General features: G+C 32.4%; 1 protein-coding gene across 2 annotated transcripts; it reads right to left on the reverse strand.

Annotated features, from left to right (window-relative positions):
* Nucleotides 1-10,787: 10,787 nt before the first annotated feature.
* Nucleotides 10,788-16,537, reverse strand: LOC141668424 (uncharacterized). Of its 2 annotated transcripts, none has more exons than XM_074475309.1 (3): nucleotides 14,765-16,537; nucleotides 14,347-14,441; nucleotides 10,788-11,592 (listed from the first exon to the last, which is right to left on the reverse strand). In XM_074475309.1, exons 1-3 carry the CDS (start codon nucleotides 16,014-16,016, stop codon nucleotides 11,548-11,550), a joined length of 1,392 nt encoding a protein of 463 aa, XP_074331410.1. In that variant the 5' UTR covers nucleotides 16,017-16,537; the 3' UTR covers nucleotides 10,788-11,547. The 2 variants fall into 2 exon arrangements, with proteins under 2 accessions (XP_074331410.1, XP_074331411.1); XM_074475310.1 differs by having other exon boundaries at nucleotides 11,538-11,592; nucleotides 14,347-14,429; nucleotides 14,764-16,537.
* Between the last annotated feature and the right edge of the window lie 1,580 nt (nucleotides 16,538-18,117).

The following is an 18,117-nucleotide window of genomic DNA, read 5'->3' on the forward strand; positions in this document are numbered from 1 at the left end:
TTTCTGCCTATAAATGAAAGATTTTCGCTCGACAAGTTAGTTCATATGTACTTGAAAGAGATCGTAGTTCGTCATGGAGTTCCAGTGTCTATTGTATCTGATCGAGATTCAAGATTTAATTCAAGATTTTGGAAGAGTTTTCAAGAATGTTTGGGAACAAGATTGAATATGAGTACGGCTTATCACCTCCAAACGGATGGCCAAAGTGAAAGAACGATCCATACAATCGAGGACATGCTACGTGTTTGTGCTATTAATTTCAAAGGAAGTTGGGACGAGCATTTATCCCTAGTAGAGTTTGCTTATAACAACAGTTATCACGCCAGTATTGGGATGCCACCTTATGAAGCCCTTTATGGACGCAAATGTAGATCTCCAGTATATTGGGACGAAGTAGGAGAACGCAAAATACTCGGACCCGAATTGGTGCAGCAGACAAAGGAAGTTGTTGAAATTATCCAGAAAAAATTAATAGCCACACAAGATCGTCAAAGGAAATATGCAGACCAATCAAGAAAAGACATGGAATTTGAAGAAGGAAGCTTGGTACTATTGAAAGTATCACCATGGAAAGGACTAACAAGGTTTGGGAAGAAAGGGAAGCTAAACCCAAGATATGTCGGACCTTTTGAAATCCTAAAGCGTATTGGCAAGGTAGCTTACGAGTTGGCGTTACCTCCGCACATGGAGCACATTCACAATGTTTTTCACATATCAATGCTTAAGAAATATAATCCAGACTCCAGGCATGTAATAGAATATGAGCCAATAGAACTTCAAGCAGATTTATCATATGTAGAGAGTCCGATAGAAATTCTAGAGGAAAGAGAGAAAGTATTGAGAAATAAAGTGGTAAAGTTAGTAAGAGTATTGTGGAGAAACCCAAAGGTTGAAGAGTCAACCTGGGAGTTAGAAAGTGATATGAGAGAAAAGTACCCTCATTTATTTTCTTAGAGATTCTGAGGACAGAATCCTTTTAAGGGGGGAAGGATGTAATATCCGGGATATATCGTGTAATTATTTTTGCTATTATATAATATTATGTGTGTTCAGTATCTATTCTGTGAGTTAATTGTTAAGTGTTATCTGTACTTGAATATTCAAAAATAATATTAATTGAGTATTTTAATTTTTATATGTCCAAAATAAAATATAGATAATTATCATATCTTCCTAATTATTTTTATGTTGGTTTATGGATTTATAAGAATCATATGAAATTTCTAAAATCTTTTTCCGGGTAATTAAAATCTATTTTATAAAAACGGGAACCAACCGACGTCAACCGTTGTTACGTTTTTGGAACCCGAAACTCTTTCGAGAACTCCTTCCTAACCTAATTGTAATATTCCGAGCATATTCCATGTTTCGACTTTTTCGATCCGGCGTACGGTTTGTCCTGCGCGGGTCCCGGCGCAACATTTTCGATACAATATTCGTTTCGGTAAATCAATAAAACCCGTATTTTCGATAAACGGGAGCTTTTTATTAAACTATCACAATTATCACTTCGTAATACGTGTAACCAGGCGCTGAGACCAAGACCGCAGTACAAATTGTACTGATTTGGATAATTATCCCGAAAACCGATACCATTTGGATCAGTTTTTACAAATAAACGTACCGTTTTATATCCGGAATGATCCAACGGGATACTAATTTTCCGTAATTATAAATAGCCTTTTACCGTATTTTATTTCGTATCAAAATCATTTGCAGACAGATAATTATATAATTTTCACAGAAAAGCCCTAATTACATAAACTGTTCTAAGAATCAAACAGCAAAACGAAGGCGTTACCGATCTCTGTTTTCAAAGCTTGAGTAACCAAAACGAAGGATTTGAGGTGTTCTATCAGATTCTGAGCTTTGTTTCACTGCAGAAATCAAGGTTATTTTTCTAAAAATTTATTTATTTTCAAATTTATTTTATTAAAAATATGAATTTTTGTTCGGATGATTGTTTGTATGATGTGATGATTGCATGTTGTAGAGCTTGTTTTCCTGATGATTTTCATATGTCATACGTCTGATTTGGAGTTCAATAACATGCTCAAAAGTGGGTTTAATTTTCGAATTTCAAAATTAGGGTTTATAACCCGTATGAATGTTCTTAATTGAAATTTGGGGGTTTCTTATTCTGTGATAGATTGATGTTGTGTTATAGTGGGTTGTGTTCTCTGTGAAATTTGCAATCTAGTCGTATAAGTTTCATGAACCAACGAGGTCTGTAGAGAAGGGAGTTGTGTTTTGAAGTTTTCCGATGTTCGCCGGAAACTGGAAAACTTCACGGCCAAATTCCGGCCAACTCAGGGATTGTTAGGTTGTTTTGATTGCATGATTGTATTCCTGGTAATTTGTAGATGTGATCTGGAGCTTGTGGTAAGGTGAGGATGTCGGAATCGTGTTCTCCGGCGAACTCGACTGTTTTCCGGCGACGGGGTGTAAAATTGCAGTTTGGTCCCTGGACTTTTGGGGACGATACAGTTAGGTCCCTGAAGTTTGCAGACTTTGCAAATTTAGGATTCCTGTTTATAAAATGTTTAAAAATCATATTTCCTATTTATTTTTATTATAAAAATTCATTTTTAATTTTTGAAAATTCTAAAAATTATTATTTTAATTCTGAAAATTATTTTTAATTCACAAATAAATCTAAATTAATTAGTTAATTAATTTCAGTTAATTTATAATTGATTAATTGGTCAATTAATTTGAAAAATAATTGATTAATTGATTTAATTAATTATTAATTAATTTTAATTAGTTATTTAATTAGATTTAATTATTTAAAAATGATTTAAAAATTCTGAAAAATAGTTTCGAGCTTTAAAATATTATTCTAAATTATTTCCAAGGCTCGATAATTATTCTAAAATTATTTCGGAGCCAGAATGGGTCAACCGAACCCTGTTTACTAACCCGAAATTGATTCAACGACCCGTTTTAATTCCGAAAAATGTTTTAAAAATCATTTTAAATACCAGAAAGCCTATTTATGACCCGAGACTTCTTTATAAATAATATATCATTGATTACGTGATGTATTATGTGCTATATGTGACTTGTTAATTGACTATCGGTCTATATATTCGGTGTTTACTTGATTATTGTATAACTTTCAATCCGTTAATCGGATTTGGGTAAAACGAAGGGTAGATAGAAGTATGTGTTGAATAGAATTCCATGAGTAAATTATTGATAGATGTTTATGATATGTGAGAAGAAGAGGCAAGACGTAGGAAAGGGAAACAGGTAGTTGAGGAGTAAAACGATTGTGATTGGAAGCGAGTGCAGTGTAGTAAGCTAATACCAGGCAAGTGTTCTGAACTTTCTCGAGATATTGTAGTACTTGATAATCCTGTGATATTACAAGTGCTTTGAAGCACATATACCTAAATCCTGATTTCAGTTATTGTCCTTGAGCCATGAATCATATTCTTTCTAATCCATTGATTATTGTATACCCAAACAAGAACCACAAATCTACGATACTACTCTACAAATACATGCAAACAAAATCCCAAACACTGAACTGAATTACTTGTACATTCACTCATTGTATCCTATGCTTTGAAAGCCTAAATCTTTGAAACCCTGAAATGTTGATTCCTTTGTTATCCAATTCTTTCATTACCCAGCATCCAAGCTTTTAAATTGCCTTATTGATCCTTACAAGGATTGAAACCCTTTCATTGTTAAACATTTATTGTTGTTAATGATTTCGGTTATTGTTTATTATTGCATATTCTGTTATTATGTTAGAATTGGATTGTTTTTATAAAATTGTGGACCAGATTCGTGGTCAGACCATATAATGGTCAAGTTAGGCCAATGTGTGCCTTGGATCCAGTAGTTAGAGCAATGCTGTGTACCTTGCTCGGGGTTAGTGTGTGACTGATCAGCAGCCTAACCTTGGTTTTTAAATTAAAAGTATAATATCCAATTCTAAATCATAATCCATTGTTCACTTGATATCATAACCATATTCACCTAATGATCATTATTCTCAGTTTTGTCATTGTGACTTGCTGAGCTAGTTAGCTCATTTGTGCGATGTTGTTTATATTCTTTCCAGTTAAAAAGGAACCAGTTGGTAAAGAGGATCCCCAGTCCAGCGCGAGAGCTAGGGGTTCAGATTGAGAAAGCTGAGCTAGTAGGCTTCTTTTGGAATAATTTAAGTTTGTAAAAGTTTGTAATAATGTTTAATACTCAGTTTGAGTTTAAAATAGTTGGGATTTGAACGGTTTGTAATATATTAGTGTGTTTGGCTTGTGTGCATACTTTAACCTGTTGCGGTCCGTGGTGGTTGGGAAGTAGGGTCATTGCATATATTATTATTATCTTTATTATTATTATAAGCAGGTTATAATTAAGGTGTGTGTGTGGACCCCAAACTTCTGACCCGGGTTTGGAGGGCGCCACAGAATGGGTCATTTTTCAGAAGCCCATTAGATTTAGGGTTAGGCATTAATACTCTCTCATCTATATATATATTAAGATGTATATTTTTAGGATTACTTGTCACATTACGTTTGGAGAAAAACCCTAGCAGCTCTACATCTTAGAGAGGCTAGAGAGAAAGAGAGAGAGGAAGAGACAACCAAATTGGCTAGTACCGGCTCCGGTGATCGTTGGACGATCGGACGTTCGTGTGGGTACCTTGGAGAACAGATCTTCGCAAGGAGGGCTGCTGTGGTTCATCAAGATCAGAACTTCCATCACAATCAGAAGGAAAACTTTATTAAGGTAAACATTTATTCTCCATAATTATCCAGTCATTATACATAAATCCTGCGGTAGGGATTCAAATTTTTTTATTTTCTGTTCCGTTTTATTGCTTGAATCCCTAACACTTCATTCACGCGATATGCATACACTTATAATTTGTATGATATAATTCACAAATGAGTGATTTCCAATTGGTAAGAAAATGTCGAAATTGTATATACTCAATTTCGAATGCCCTAAATAATAATTATTTTTTTTAAAAAAAAGTAAGCTCAATGATAAATTTGTCATTATGTTTTAATTCATGTGACACTTAGACACACATATAATTACATAATTTAAAATGCATACGAGTCTTTGGCCTAGTGGTAAGGAGATGTGCAATATAGTGTTCAGACTAAGTTCGAATTCTTTTAACTACAATATTTTCAAAAAATCGTAAGTATAAGACAACTTATACATTTGAAATGGAATAAATTTACTCAATAATTAGATGGAATAAGATATCTCATCAATTAATAGCCCCGTGTTGGGTTATGACATGTCATTATCAAATGTTTCAGAATATAGAGCGTAAAATTTAAAAATTTTAGTTTGTGTGAATTTCATTATAAATAAATGGTACAACCCCTAGTAATTTAAAATAATGTGTACGGAAAATTTCAGTGAAAACAGCTTATTCACGATCGTTCTTGATTATCGATTTATTAATGAATTTATATTAAAATCTCGAGTATAGCTAATATAAATTGATGAACTATAATACTTATGATTTATATGTAAAACATTATCAATCTGCAAAGTATTGCTAATTTAACTCATTGAGTGAATGATACATTTTTTTTGTATGTGTGATTTAATTAAACAAGTACAAGTAGTGTCATTAGTGTACATTTATATACAAAATACTATGTTAATATTGCATATAAAGTAAAACTAATACAACCGAAAATTTAAGTTGACTTGTAGCAACATAATGTTAGTTTTTGAGATATCTGTGCTGAGATATATGTCATATTATTGTCGATATCATAATTTTTCAACTAAAATTGATGTAATTCACCTAATTTCTGATCAATTGAAAAACTCCAGATTTAAATAATCATTCTTAGTTTCATAATAGATAATTTTTTTCTTATTACACCACAATAATACACCACATGGAGGCATTCAATTTCAACCATATGCCTTGATATAATGTATCAATAAAAGTATACACCATTTCAAATATCTCGATAAATTATATCCATAATCTAATATGATCACGAAGAGAATGGATTAGGCCCACCCCGGTGTAACTTTATCCTTTTCAAAAAATATCGAGTATTATTTGTCGGAGTCCCAAAACAAATGTTCTTACTCCCAAGTAGGGGTGGATCCAAGACTTTTCGTTTAAGGGTACACCACACAAATTTTGAGAAGACACCTTTATAGTTTTGAAATTTGAGGGGGTACTTTCATATATTTTCAAAATATTTGATGATGAAAAAAATATAAAATTTAATATTTAATTTTACGGGGATGCGTGTCTCCTGGTACCTCTTAAATAAATACGTATAATTTTGTTATTTCACATTTATATGACATATATTATAAATAAAGAAATAATTATGTACTTAGTTAATGAATTTTAACATAAGATTAAATGCTCTTATAACTTAGCTGGTTATGATAGTCTCATGTAACATGTTTCAAATTAGTTTTAACACCGATAGTCCAATATTTTTGTACATTTTTATACATATCTCTAATTAGGTTCAGAAATAAATAATATATTTGTTTAGGAGGTGTAACGTTCGGAAGCAAGTTGACTCAGGAGTTAGATTCGGAAGCTAATAAATCCGCTCATAAATTAGGTTTGATAAAATTAATTTGCTTAGCAGTTAGGTTAGTTATGTGTTTGATAAATTTAATTTATTCAGGAGTTAAACTTGTTAGTTATGTTGGAGTTTAACATATATAAGAGATTTTCTTAGTAATCTTAGATCAATTTCAGTGGTTTGTGCTGACTAAAAAAATCAGTGTTTTTCCCTGACAAAAAAAAATCAGTGGTTTATAGTTTTCATTTCTTAGAATAATTTCGATGATTATAGTTTTCATGATAACTGTGTTAATCCAAGTTTGTTACTAACGAAGTGTTGGTGTCGTTCAAGACATTATTCTTGTAGACAATAATATTAGTTTTTTGCTCAATATCAGTTAAAAAAATGCTGGATAAAATTCAAAAGCCGCTTTCTAAAAAATATTTTTGAAATAAAATCTACCGTTAGAGAAAGTAAGGTTTTTCATACTTTTCGAAAAATCTGTTTTCCAAATTTTGCGGGAAGCATTTCACTATCAAATCTCATCAAATATATTATTTTTTATAATTTTTAACATCAATACATATATATTAGAAATATTACCAAACAATAATACGATTTTTCCAACATCACTTTTTTCACCCGCATTTTTTCTAACATCACATTAATTGTTAACAATAATTCGAAAAAGAACGTAAATCAAAAATAATAAACAAATAATAATATGTATGCATCACAAAGACAGGATCAAACTGTTTTTACTTTAGATTACAATATCTTTTAAACGTTATCACAAAATTAAATAACACGATAAAATTCTAATGGATTCTAAGAAACGAGGATTATGTTAATGTAACTTGGTCTTGTATTCTGGAAAGGCAACAAAGAAGTCGATGAGATATGTTATAACTGAGAAGAAGAAAAATGAAGACCAATTGTGCGTCGGATATAAGTAGTGATGCAAAAAAAGTCCATAGGGGCTGGTTTTTAAAAAGCTCGGTTTTTTTAAAAACGGATTGGGCCGAATTTTTTTTAAAAATCAGGTTGGGGCGAGTTGGACTTCCCAGGAAATATAAGGTCCGTTTTAGGTTCACGGGCCGGGCCGGATCGGGTCGAACCGGGGTTTATTCGGGCTTTTAATTTATATATTAAAAAAATATTTTAATATTTTATAACTCAAATTATGAGTAGTTTAAATACCGGAGAAAATAATATCTTGATATATCAGATAGAGTAGTTTAGACACTGAAATAAATACTTAATTTTTAATATAATATATATAAATAATCATATATACCTTAATTGCTTATAATATTTTAAAAATTATAAAAAATTGTATATTTTCAAATTTTATATAAAAAATCAGTTTTTTAATCGGGTTTTTATCAAGTCTTTTTTAGATTCGGGACTTTTATCAGAGCTTTTTTAGATCCGAACTTTTATCCGGGTTTTTCGGGTTCGGGCCGGGCCGGATTTTTGAGAAAAAAAAGAGATCATTAAGGCCCGCGGGCCGGGCCAAATCGGGCCAGGTTTTTTTTCCGGATCGGGCTTTTCGGATTTTTTTTCGGATTTCGGGTTTCGAATTTTTTGAATATCTCTAGATGTAAGTGTGAAAATCTTAAAATAAGTAAGAGTTAAAATTTAAAATTAATAATTGATTTATAAGTGATAAATAAATAAATATTTATAAGTTATATAAGTGTTTTGATAATTTTACTTGTAAGTTAAAATATTTTTTTCTTAAATAAATTAAAATAAAGAAGTTTCAAATACAATTATCTTAATTTCGTGAGGTAAAATAACTTATAATTTAAAAACACAAATTTTAAAATTAAAGTAAATTAAAAAATAAAAAATTAAAATAAGTCGGGAACAAAAGCTCACCGAAATTGTTGCGGACCAAAATTGTTACGAGCTTATAAGTCATCAAATTAAGTTTTTGAATGCATTTTTTAAATGTTATGAAAAGTCAACAATGTTATGCTGTTGGAGCACTTCCAACGACGATAGCTAAAATGATTAGGCAAATTAAAATTATTTTTAAAATTTTTATTGAACCTACAAGACCATGCACTTCGGTGGTATTAGTTATAATCATTAGTTATATTCTAAAATATTATTTTATTCCTATTTTTCAGATTTATATGTATATATATATAAACTTTAAATAATAAAATAAACTTAGTTAATACTTAATTCAATACATTAAAAAATATATAATTGTAATTTAATAATTATTACAACTGAAAATATAATAACATATAAATATAATAAAAATATATTTAATGAAAAGTTACTAATATATATTGTATTATATATATATATTGTTTGTTTGTTTGTTAAAAATAATCAATAAATTTTGTTAATAAGAGAACAATATTTTCACACTTAATATTACATAAATTAAAAATATTATATATAAAATAATAATTTTAATATTTATGTATTAAATATTATATAAATATATGTATGTATTAATGTGTATATTTAGGTTTAAATATGGACTAAATGTGACGTGAAAGATATAGCCTGACGCACATATTCAACAAATCAAATATAGAATATCATATATCTAATTTTTTTTGCTAACAGGTGATGGCTGTTATTTTTTACCTAATATCTATATTTGAGTGACATATAAGAATTTTTAGCGAATAAAAGATGATGGTTGAAGATGATTTTAGAAATTATCTATATTCAAGAAAATATTGTACATCCATTGTAATGTAAAGATGATTTCATTTATATTATCTATGAACAAATGCCCTAAAACTTTTCGATATAATCATAGTAGTATATTTTACATTCCCACCCCAATACCAATTTAAATTTTACCTCATTGTGTCTTATAATTCTCTTTTTTTAATTTTTATCACTTTATGTTTTCTGTTTTTTTATTTTTCCTTCATTATCTTTTGCAATCTTTTCATGATTTTCATAAATGTTTAATATGTTTAAAATTATAAACTCTTTTAATTATTGTGCCCGTGTGAAAAATTTTAAATCAAGTAACTTATAACTTAAAATGAATAAGTGATTTATAAGTCATAAGTAGATGGATACTTATAAGTTACGTAAGTGTTTGAATAATTTTACTTAAAAGTCGGAATTTTTTTACTTAAATGAATTAAAATAAACAATTTTTAAATATAATTATCTCAATTCATGAATTTTAAATTTGAATAATATTTACAAACATATATTTTTAAAGTTAAATTAATAAGGAAAAACCGGAAAATGAAAATAAGTTGAGAGAAAGTACGTTAACACTAACATTCAACTTATCAATTTATAAGTTATAAATTTAGTTTATAACTTGAGTGGCGTCGATAAGTACTTACGGTTTATAAGTTAGTAATAAGTAGCTTAAGTGGAGGACGCCAACCAGACCCATTATTCTAGTAATCTAGTAATTTTCTTCATTATCTTTAGCAATCATTTTGTGGTTTTCATATATTTATAACATGTTTTTAAAACAAATTATATTTGTTACATTCAAGAATTTTTTATATTAAAAATATAATTTTTTACAACCATGGTTAGAACCCGGACGATATTAATAAAAAAAGCATTTACTCCCCGTTAAAAAAGAAAAAGAGTAATGCTAGAGTCTTTTTACAAAAAATTGTTACAAAATGACGTGTCATGGCTGATGTGGTAGTATTAAATGATTTTATTGATGTAAATACAGGGGTCCATTTTCATATAGCCAATAAAACTCTATATTTTTTAACTTTTTTGGGAACCAATTTGGTAACCCTGACATTTTCCAAAGAAAAATATACAGTAATACAGAGCATCAGAGGGTACCGCACGGCCCTCACTCACTTCTGACCTCCACTTGTTCGATGAAATATCTGAAAGAGAGATGTTTGCAAAAATTACAGCTCGCAATACCTATTCATTTTTTATTTGAGTTTTCAGGTCATTTCTTTTCATGGGTCTTAAAAAATATGCGAAAACAAGACGTGGGCTAGTGGCTTGTTGTGCTTATTTTGTTGGAGAGAAATAGTTTTTCTTTATGACGAAATATGACGTGAAGTTTTATATGGTGGAAGAATGGATTATGTTAATATCGTTGTCAAGAATGGATTATGGAGTCTGATGATGATGTGGTGGAAGTGATGAAACAAGAGGAAAGTACAAGAGGATACACTGGAAATGTTGAGTTTGATTTTGTCGATTTTCAAGAAAGTGTTGAGAGTTTGCAAGGGCATATTTTGAAGACTGAACTTAAGTCTACATTTTCTTCACAACCGGCTTTCTCATCACCGTGAGGTTCTTTTCTGCATTTGTAGTTTTGCAATTTTCGTCTCATAATCTTTTATTAGAGATTAAGATAGTATATGATACAAGATAGTACAAGTTTATTAGAGATAAAGCTAATATGAACTCGGCAGAGGCACTTTTTCCCTAGCTAGGAATGCATTTTGGGAGATAAATATCTTACAATACCATAACATTTACCAAACACAACATATGATTACACCGTAAGTAACATCTAAGACCATCGTAACAGCAATTGTGTAATTGTCATCAATATTGACACAGCTATCAAACAATAATTGTGTTACCTGCCTCTAATTGACACGAGACACAGCTATTAAACAACAATTGTGTAGCTGCCTCTTATTGACACGGTGACACGGTTGTCAAACGATATTAATCTAGAGTTTATTGAAGTTAACAAATCTCCATTAAAGCAATGAAGATCAAGAAAGTAGATGAAACTGTAACAGAATTGTATGCGCACAAGACTGTAAGTCTACATTTTAGCTGAGAGGAAAAATAGAAATGATTACAGAATATTGTAACTGAATTGAATTACAAAAGGTCTACTAAAAGACTATTTATAGTTTGACTTGATTAGACTACTACTAGAGACTACTAGTATTAACACTCCTCCTTCAGATTGGAATGTGATGAAGAAGACAACACGTTCATTCTGGAAAGCAGATTCCAATGAGCTGAACGAGACAATCCCTTAGTTAGAATGTCAGCAAGTTGATAAGCACTAGGCACGTATACCGGCTGAATTAACTTCATTTGTACTTGTTCCCTGACAAAATGACATTCAATGGCAAAATGCTTAGTTTTCGGATGAAAGACAGGATCTGCTGCAATATCAAGAGCAACCTGACTGTCGCTGTATATCACAGTTGGATAAGACTGAGGAATAAGTAATTCTTTGAGCAACAAGTGCATCCAAGAGAGATCACAAGCAGTATCAGCCAGTGCACGTAATTCAGACTCAGCAGTAGATTTAGAAACAACTCTTTGTTTTTTAAATGCCAGTTCACTAAAGAAGTACCAAGTAGTATACAAAAACCAGATACACTTCGACTTGAATCAGGGCAATTAGCCCAATCACCATCACAGAAAGCCTGCAGTTGCAAATTTGAAGTTGCAGGGAAGAATAATCCCTGAAAAGAAGTGCCTTTAAGGTATCTAAGAACCCTTTGCACAGCCAATAAATGAGGGACCCTGGGGACTTGTAAAAACTGACTTAAGTGATGAACAATATAAGCAATGTCAGGTCGTGAAACAGTGAGATATAACAATTTACCCACGTATTTCCGGTAAACTGAAGGATTATCTAAAGGAAGACCTTCATCTAAAGATAATTTGACATTAGTGTCCACAGGAAGAGATAGAGGTTTACTATCTTCAAGACCAGCATCCACTAACAAGTCATGGATGAATTTATGTTGGTGAAGAAAAATTCCAGAATCAGAACGAGTTACTTCTAATCCCAGATAATACTTCACTAAACCTAAATCTTTTATAGTAAAAGACTGATCAAGAAAAACTTTGACTTGGGAGATAGTCTCGGAACATGTACCAGTCAAAAGAATATCGTCAACATAGACCAAAACTATGACAAAAATATCATGACGATTAAAGGTAAACAGGGAGTAATCTGCAGTTGTTTGTTTGAAACCGAAAGTAAGTAAAGCTGCTCCTAGTTTCTCAAACCATAACCTGGAAGCTTGTTTTAAACCGTAGATGCTTTTATTGAGACGACATACAAGAGGTACAGCAAAATTATACTGAGGATGGCCCTGTGGAAGTTCCATGTACACTTCCTCGGGTAAATCGCCATGTAAAAAAGCGTTATTTACATCAAGTTGATGCACAGGCCAAGACTTAGCTGAAGCAATAGAAAGAATGGTCCTAACAGTAACCATTTTGGCTACGGGTGCAAAAGTGTTGTGATAATCCTCCCCTGCAGTTTGGGTGTAGCCTTTGGCCACCAAACGGGCCTTGAATTTATCAATAACACCATTAGCTAAGTACTTGACTCTGTAAACCCAACGACAACCCACAACCTTTTTATTCTGCAGTAAAGGCATGAGAGTCCATGTATTGTTTGACTCTAAAGCAAGTAATTCCTTTGACATAGCCTCAATCCAACGAGAATCAGTTATAGCTTGGTTATAGTTGTAAGGTTCCTTAACAACATCTTTACTGACAACACATGAATAAATTGTGCTAGGAATTTTAGAATAAAGACTAAAACCATATTTAGTTGCATCAATTGGACAATCTTGCAGGACTGAAGTTGCAGAAATGCAGTTATTAGCAGAAGTGGTAATAGAAGAAACTGTATAATCTTTAAACCAAGAAGGCTGGATTTTTCTGCGTAAAGATACACGAGGGGCTGGAACACTGGGCATGACAGATGGTAATGTACCGGGTAAATCAGTAGAAACTGAATCAGGAGTAGGCTGAGCAGGGAAATCAGGAGAGATTGAATCAGGAGTAGTGAGGGTAGGTAATGAAGAATCATTAGAATTTTGTAATGAAAGATGAATTTCATGAACAGGAGTGTCAAATTCATGACAAACTGGATGAGGAGGGATGAAAATGGGGGAAGATACAGAAGGCTGAATGGAAGGAAATTGAGTTTCGTCAAAAATTACATGTCTGGAAACATGAATAGTTGATGTGATAGGATCATACAGCTTATAACCTTTTTGATGGGATGGATAACCGATGAAAATTGTTTTAAGGGCACGAGCAGCCAACTTATCACCTGAATGAAGTGACATATAGGCAAGACAACCAAACGCCTTTAAATGACCATAATCAGGTGGTTCTTTGAATAATTTGGCATAAGGAGTATCAAAATTCAACTTGGAGTTTGGCAATCGATTTATCAAATAGGTAGAGGTAAGTAAACAGCCTCCCCATAAAATGGTAGAAAGTTTACTTTGAAATAAGAGTGCTCGAGTCATTTCAAGAAGATTTCGATGTCTTCTTTCAATTTTACCATTTTGTTGGGGGGTATATGGGCAAGAAGTTTGATGAATAATTCCATGTTTAGAGAAAAAAGAAGACAATTCTGAGTTTACAAACTCTCGACCATTATCTGAACGAATGCACTTAATAGAACGCTTAAACTGATTTTGAACATAAAAATGAAAATCCTGTAAAGCCTGAACAGCGTGTTGTTTAGTAGGTAGAAGAATTGTCCATAAGGCTCTAGAATTGTCATCTAGGATTGTAAGAAAATACTTGCAACCATTGCAAGTTGAGGTGCGATAAGGTCCCCATAAATCACAATGCACAAGATCAAAGATGAAATCAGAATAAGAATGACTGATTGGAAATGGAAGTTTGCTTTGCTTAGCTAAAGGGCAAGTATCACAAGACAGTTTATGAGAATCAGATTTTAATCCTGACAACAATGGTATTTTTGACATAATTCGACTAGGGACATGACCCAACCTTTGATGCCATAACAAAGGTATAGATGCTGCAGCAATAGACAAAGCAGCAGGAAAAGAAGTAGATGAAGTGGAAGAATTACCAGGTTGATTTTGAAGCTGATATAACCCTCCATCAAGTTTACCAAGAATCTGAGGACTGGTCTGGGACTGGTCTGGGACTGGTCTGGGACTGGTCCTGCATAACACACTCGTTGGTAGTAAAGTAAATGTGAGAATTAGTCTGTGAAGCCAATTTGCTAATAGAAAGCAAATTAAACTTGAAAGAAGGAACTAAGAGAACATCATGAATAACAGTGGTAATTGGCTTTAGCATAACAGATCCTGAATGAGTGACAACAGAAGTCTCTCCATTTGGAAAGTTAACTGAAATTGGTTCCGGCAAAGCCTTAATGTCATGCATTGCTTTACTGTCACAACTCATGTGATTGGTAGCTCCAGTATCAAGTATCCACACATTGCTTGATAAATCAGAAATAGAAGTCAAAGAGAATGTTGTACCTGCCACATTGTGTCCATATGCAAAAGGTATGGAAGAGACTGAAGATTGAGGACCAGTACCATTCTTAAAAAAACACTGCATTAGTGTATTCATTTGTTGCTGCAGAACAGCCATCTGAGAATTCAAATTAGAGGAACTCTCTGATGCAGCTGTTGGATGAAGAGAAGAACTAGAATCAGAACTTCCAGAAGATGTACTGATGTGCATAGCATGATCAGATTTATGAGGCTGTGAAGTCTGGGGATTAGAAAAAACTCCAGTAGGCTTATTAAAGGGCCTTTTCTTGCCTTTGTTATTAGGGTGATAAGGATGATCCAAAGGATATCCTATCAACTTGAAACATTTATCTCGTGTGTGGTTTTTACCATGGCAATAGCTACATTCCAAAGAGCCAGAACTAGAAGGCTTATTTTGATGCTGAAAATGTTGTTTGGGCAAGCTAACCATCATAGCCAGTGGAGAAGATGTAGTATGAACTTGACGTTGCCTCTCTTCTTGTTTAAGCAGCATATAGGCTTGATTAACAGAAGGCCAAGGGTTCATCATAAGCAAATTTCCTCTAGCTGTAGTATAGCTTGTATGTAAGCCCATAAGGAATTGAATTAGCCTCTTCTTTTCTAGCTGTTCTTCCCAGTTTTTAGTGGCACCACAAGTGCACTTAACAACTGGTTCTAAAGCACGTAACTCATCCCATAGACCTTTAAGCTTGTGAAAGTAAAACTCAATGGAATCATTGCCCTGTTCTAACTTGAATAATTCTTTTTGCGTTTCATAGAACTTGTGACCACTAACAATCGAGAAACGATCATTAAGCGCATTCCAAACATCAATGGCGCTGTCCATATAATTCATGCTATTGCTAATATCATCCGATACAGTGTTAAGAATCCAAGTAATTACCATATCATTAACTCGTTTCCAGTGCGGAAAAAGCGAAGAATCAACAGCAGGAGCAACAAAATCACCAGTTAAAATGACAAGTTTATTCTTAGCAGAAAGTGCTATTTGTAAAGAACGTTTCCAGCTAGCAAAGTTATCAGATCCAGTAAGCTTCTTAGATATCAAAATCATACCAGGCTGATCATTATTGTGCAGAAATAATGGATGCATATTGACATTTATACTGGATACATCATCTGTGTTTGAAGAAAGAGGATCTGAATCACTTACTTGTGTAGTAGTATTGGTAGGACGATGAGAATGATCACCTGACACGGCATTGGCATACGATTGATGTCGTGCAGAAGCCATTAGAATCACAGATAAGTGAATCGATCGTATAAGATCAATTCAAAGTAATCGAGAAAGATTGAGAGAGATCAATCAATCAAAGATTGAGAAATATTGAGAGAGAGATAGGGATCGAGATCGATTGAGAAGATAAAATCTGAGAGAGATCGAGATCGTAAGAATAAGATCGAAAAGAAAAAATGAGAACAGATCGAAAATCAATCAATCACAAGAAAATAAACGAGAAGTATATGCGGAATAGCTCTGATACCATCTAGAGTTTATTGAAGTTAACAAATCTCCATTAAAGCAATGAAGATCAAGAAAGTAGATGAAACTGTAACAGAATTGTATACGCACAAGACTGTAAGTCTACATTTTAGCTGAGAGGAAAAATAGAAATGATTACAGAATATTGTAACTGAATTGAATTACAAAAGGTCTACTAAAAGACTATTTATAGTTTGACTTGATTAGACTACTACTAGAGACTACTAGTATTAACAATTAACATTCAGTTGAACATCCTATTAGCAGCTGTGCCAAACCTTTCAAAACAATGAAAATTATGTGTTGAGAAAGCAGAGTAGTCTCTAGATGTTTGGTTGGACAGGTATAATATTATTATTTTTTAACTTTATTTTCCTTCTTAAACTGTCGTTTTACTTTGACAACTCCCTAATTCTTGCTATTAAATCCAACTCGCAAAGACTTTACGTATTATCAACCAGAAATCAATAGTGCATACCTTTCTAAATTTTAACAGTTTTAACCTCCTGACATCTTGCATGTTGATGTTAGACTATGATTTTCTCATTTTGTCATGAATCTTTTGAAGTATCCTTTATTGAAAATCAAGTCATTTCCCTTCCTCGTCTTGGGATTAGTCGTGCCATGTGTGTAATGCCATTTGTTTCACTTGATAGGGGGAACCTCGTGTTTACAAATTGTGGCTGAATTAGCATATGGTCTGCAGTCTACTGATTTTTTGAAGACTAATATTAAGACCGTAACAACACTTATTTATTTAAATGTCCAGATCACTATTACTGGTAAGTATCAAATATCAATAGTGTTGTTGCGCTCCTTGACACATCTAGGGAAACTATAACCAGGTTACGAGTATGGTTACATTGGACTAGAGGATGTGAGTATGGTAGGTCGAACTTTAGTACCACTCTTGGTTCATCAAGAAAAGGCTAGGTGATAGCATAACCCGTCTCAACGAGGAATAGCATATTCAGAGATGACCATCAGAGGATGTATCTATTTACCAAAGCAAGGTTATGTTAAGAGAGTGATAGTATAGTTATATATGTAGGGTCCAGTTCCATGCGGACTGAACATGATTTTGAATCAAGGTAATTTATATAATGGATTGTTAGCAAAAACACCAAAATCTAGAGGTGTGCAAGTATGGTAGCAAGTATGATTTATCGTCACTACTCAAGGACTACATACAACATTAATCACACATGTTCATCAAACACTTTGGTTCTAGGAAGCAAGGACACGGGTGCGTTAGTACTAGTGCGTAGTGCGGTGATACGGGAATTCGACAAATATTATAATACGGTGATACGGGTGCGGGCGGATACGGGAAAAATAAACAAAAAATTCATATATATATATAAATATGGGTGGCAATCCATGGAGGGCTCCCTTAGATAGAGGTCCGTAGAGAACCATTATTTAAAAAATATAAAATACATAATTTATTTATTTTTCATCATATACAGTTACAAATTTTAATTACCAAATTAAAAACGAAGTTGCACAATTTTTTTTATTTAAGATATTATTGAAATTTGATGAAATAGTTTAAAGTAGCTCTGTAGTAGAATCACAGTTTAATCACACTTATCCAAAATTATTCCACAATATAATTAAATTTAAAATCAATTTTTTTTTTCAAATTTCAATTGTTAAACGTTTTATTATATTTAAATATAATTATTATTCTACATTAGCAACGAATTTGATGAAATTCTATAATAGAATCAAGGGTTCTCTACGGTTCTCTATATAAGAGGGTTGTCTCTTGAAAAAAGGCCCATATATATATATATATATTTCACGTTAAACATAATAAAACCTACTAACAAAACCAAAAATTGTACAA

Source organism: Apium graveolens, chromosome 6 (assembly GCF_009905375.1).
Source record: "Apium graveolens cultivar Ventura chromosome 6, ASM990537v1, whole genome shotgun sequence".
NCBI lineage: Eukaryota > Viridiplantae > Streptophyta > Magnoliopsida > Apiales > Apiaceae > Apium > Apium graveolens.

Excerpts from the sequence above, each read along its gene's own strand:
- LOC141668424 (XM_074475309.1), bottom strand. The coding sequence starts at position 16,016 with ATGGCTTCTGCACGACATCAATCGTATGCCAATGCCGTGTCAGGTGAT. Across the intron at positions 14,442-14,764 it reads ATATGGACACAATGTGGCAG|GACCAGTCCCAGACCAGTCC; the intron begins GTACAACATTCT and ends TGTGTTATGCAG. Across the intron at positions 11,593-14,346 it reads TCAGCTTCAAAATCAACCTG|GGAACAAGTACAAATGAAGT; the intron begins GTAATTCTTCCA and ends TCATTTTGTCAG.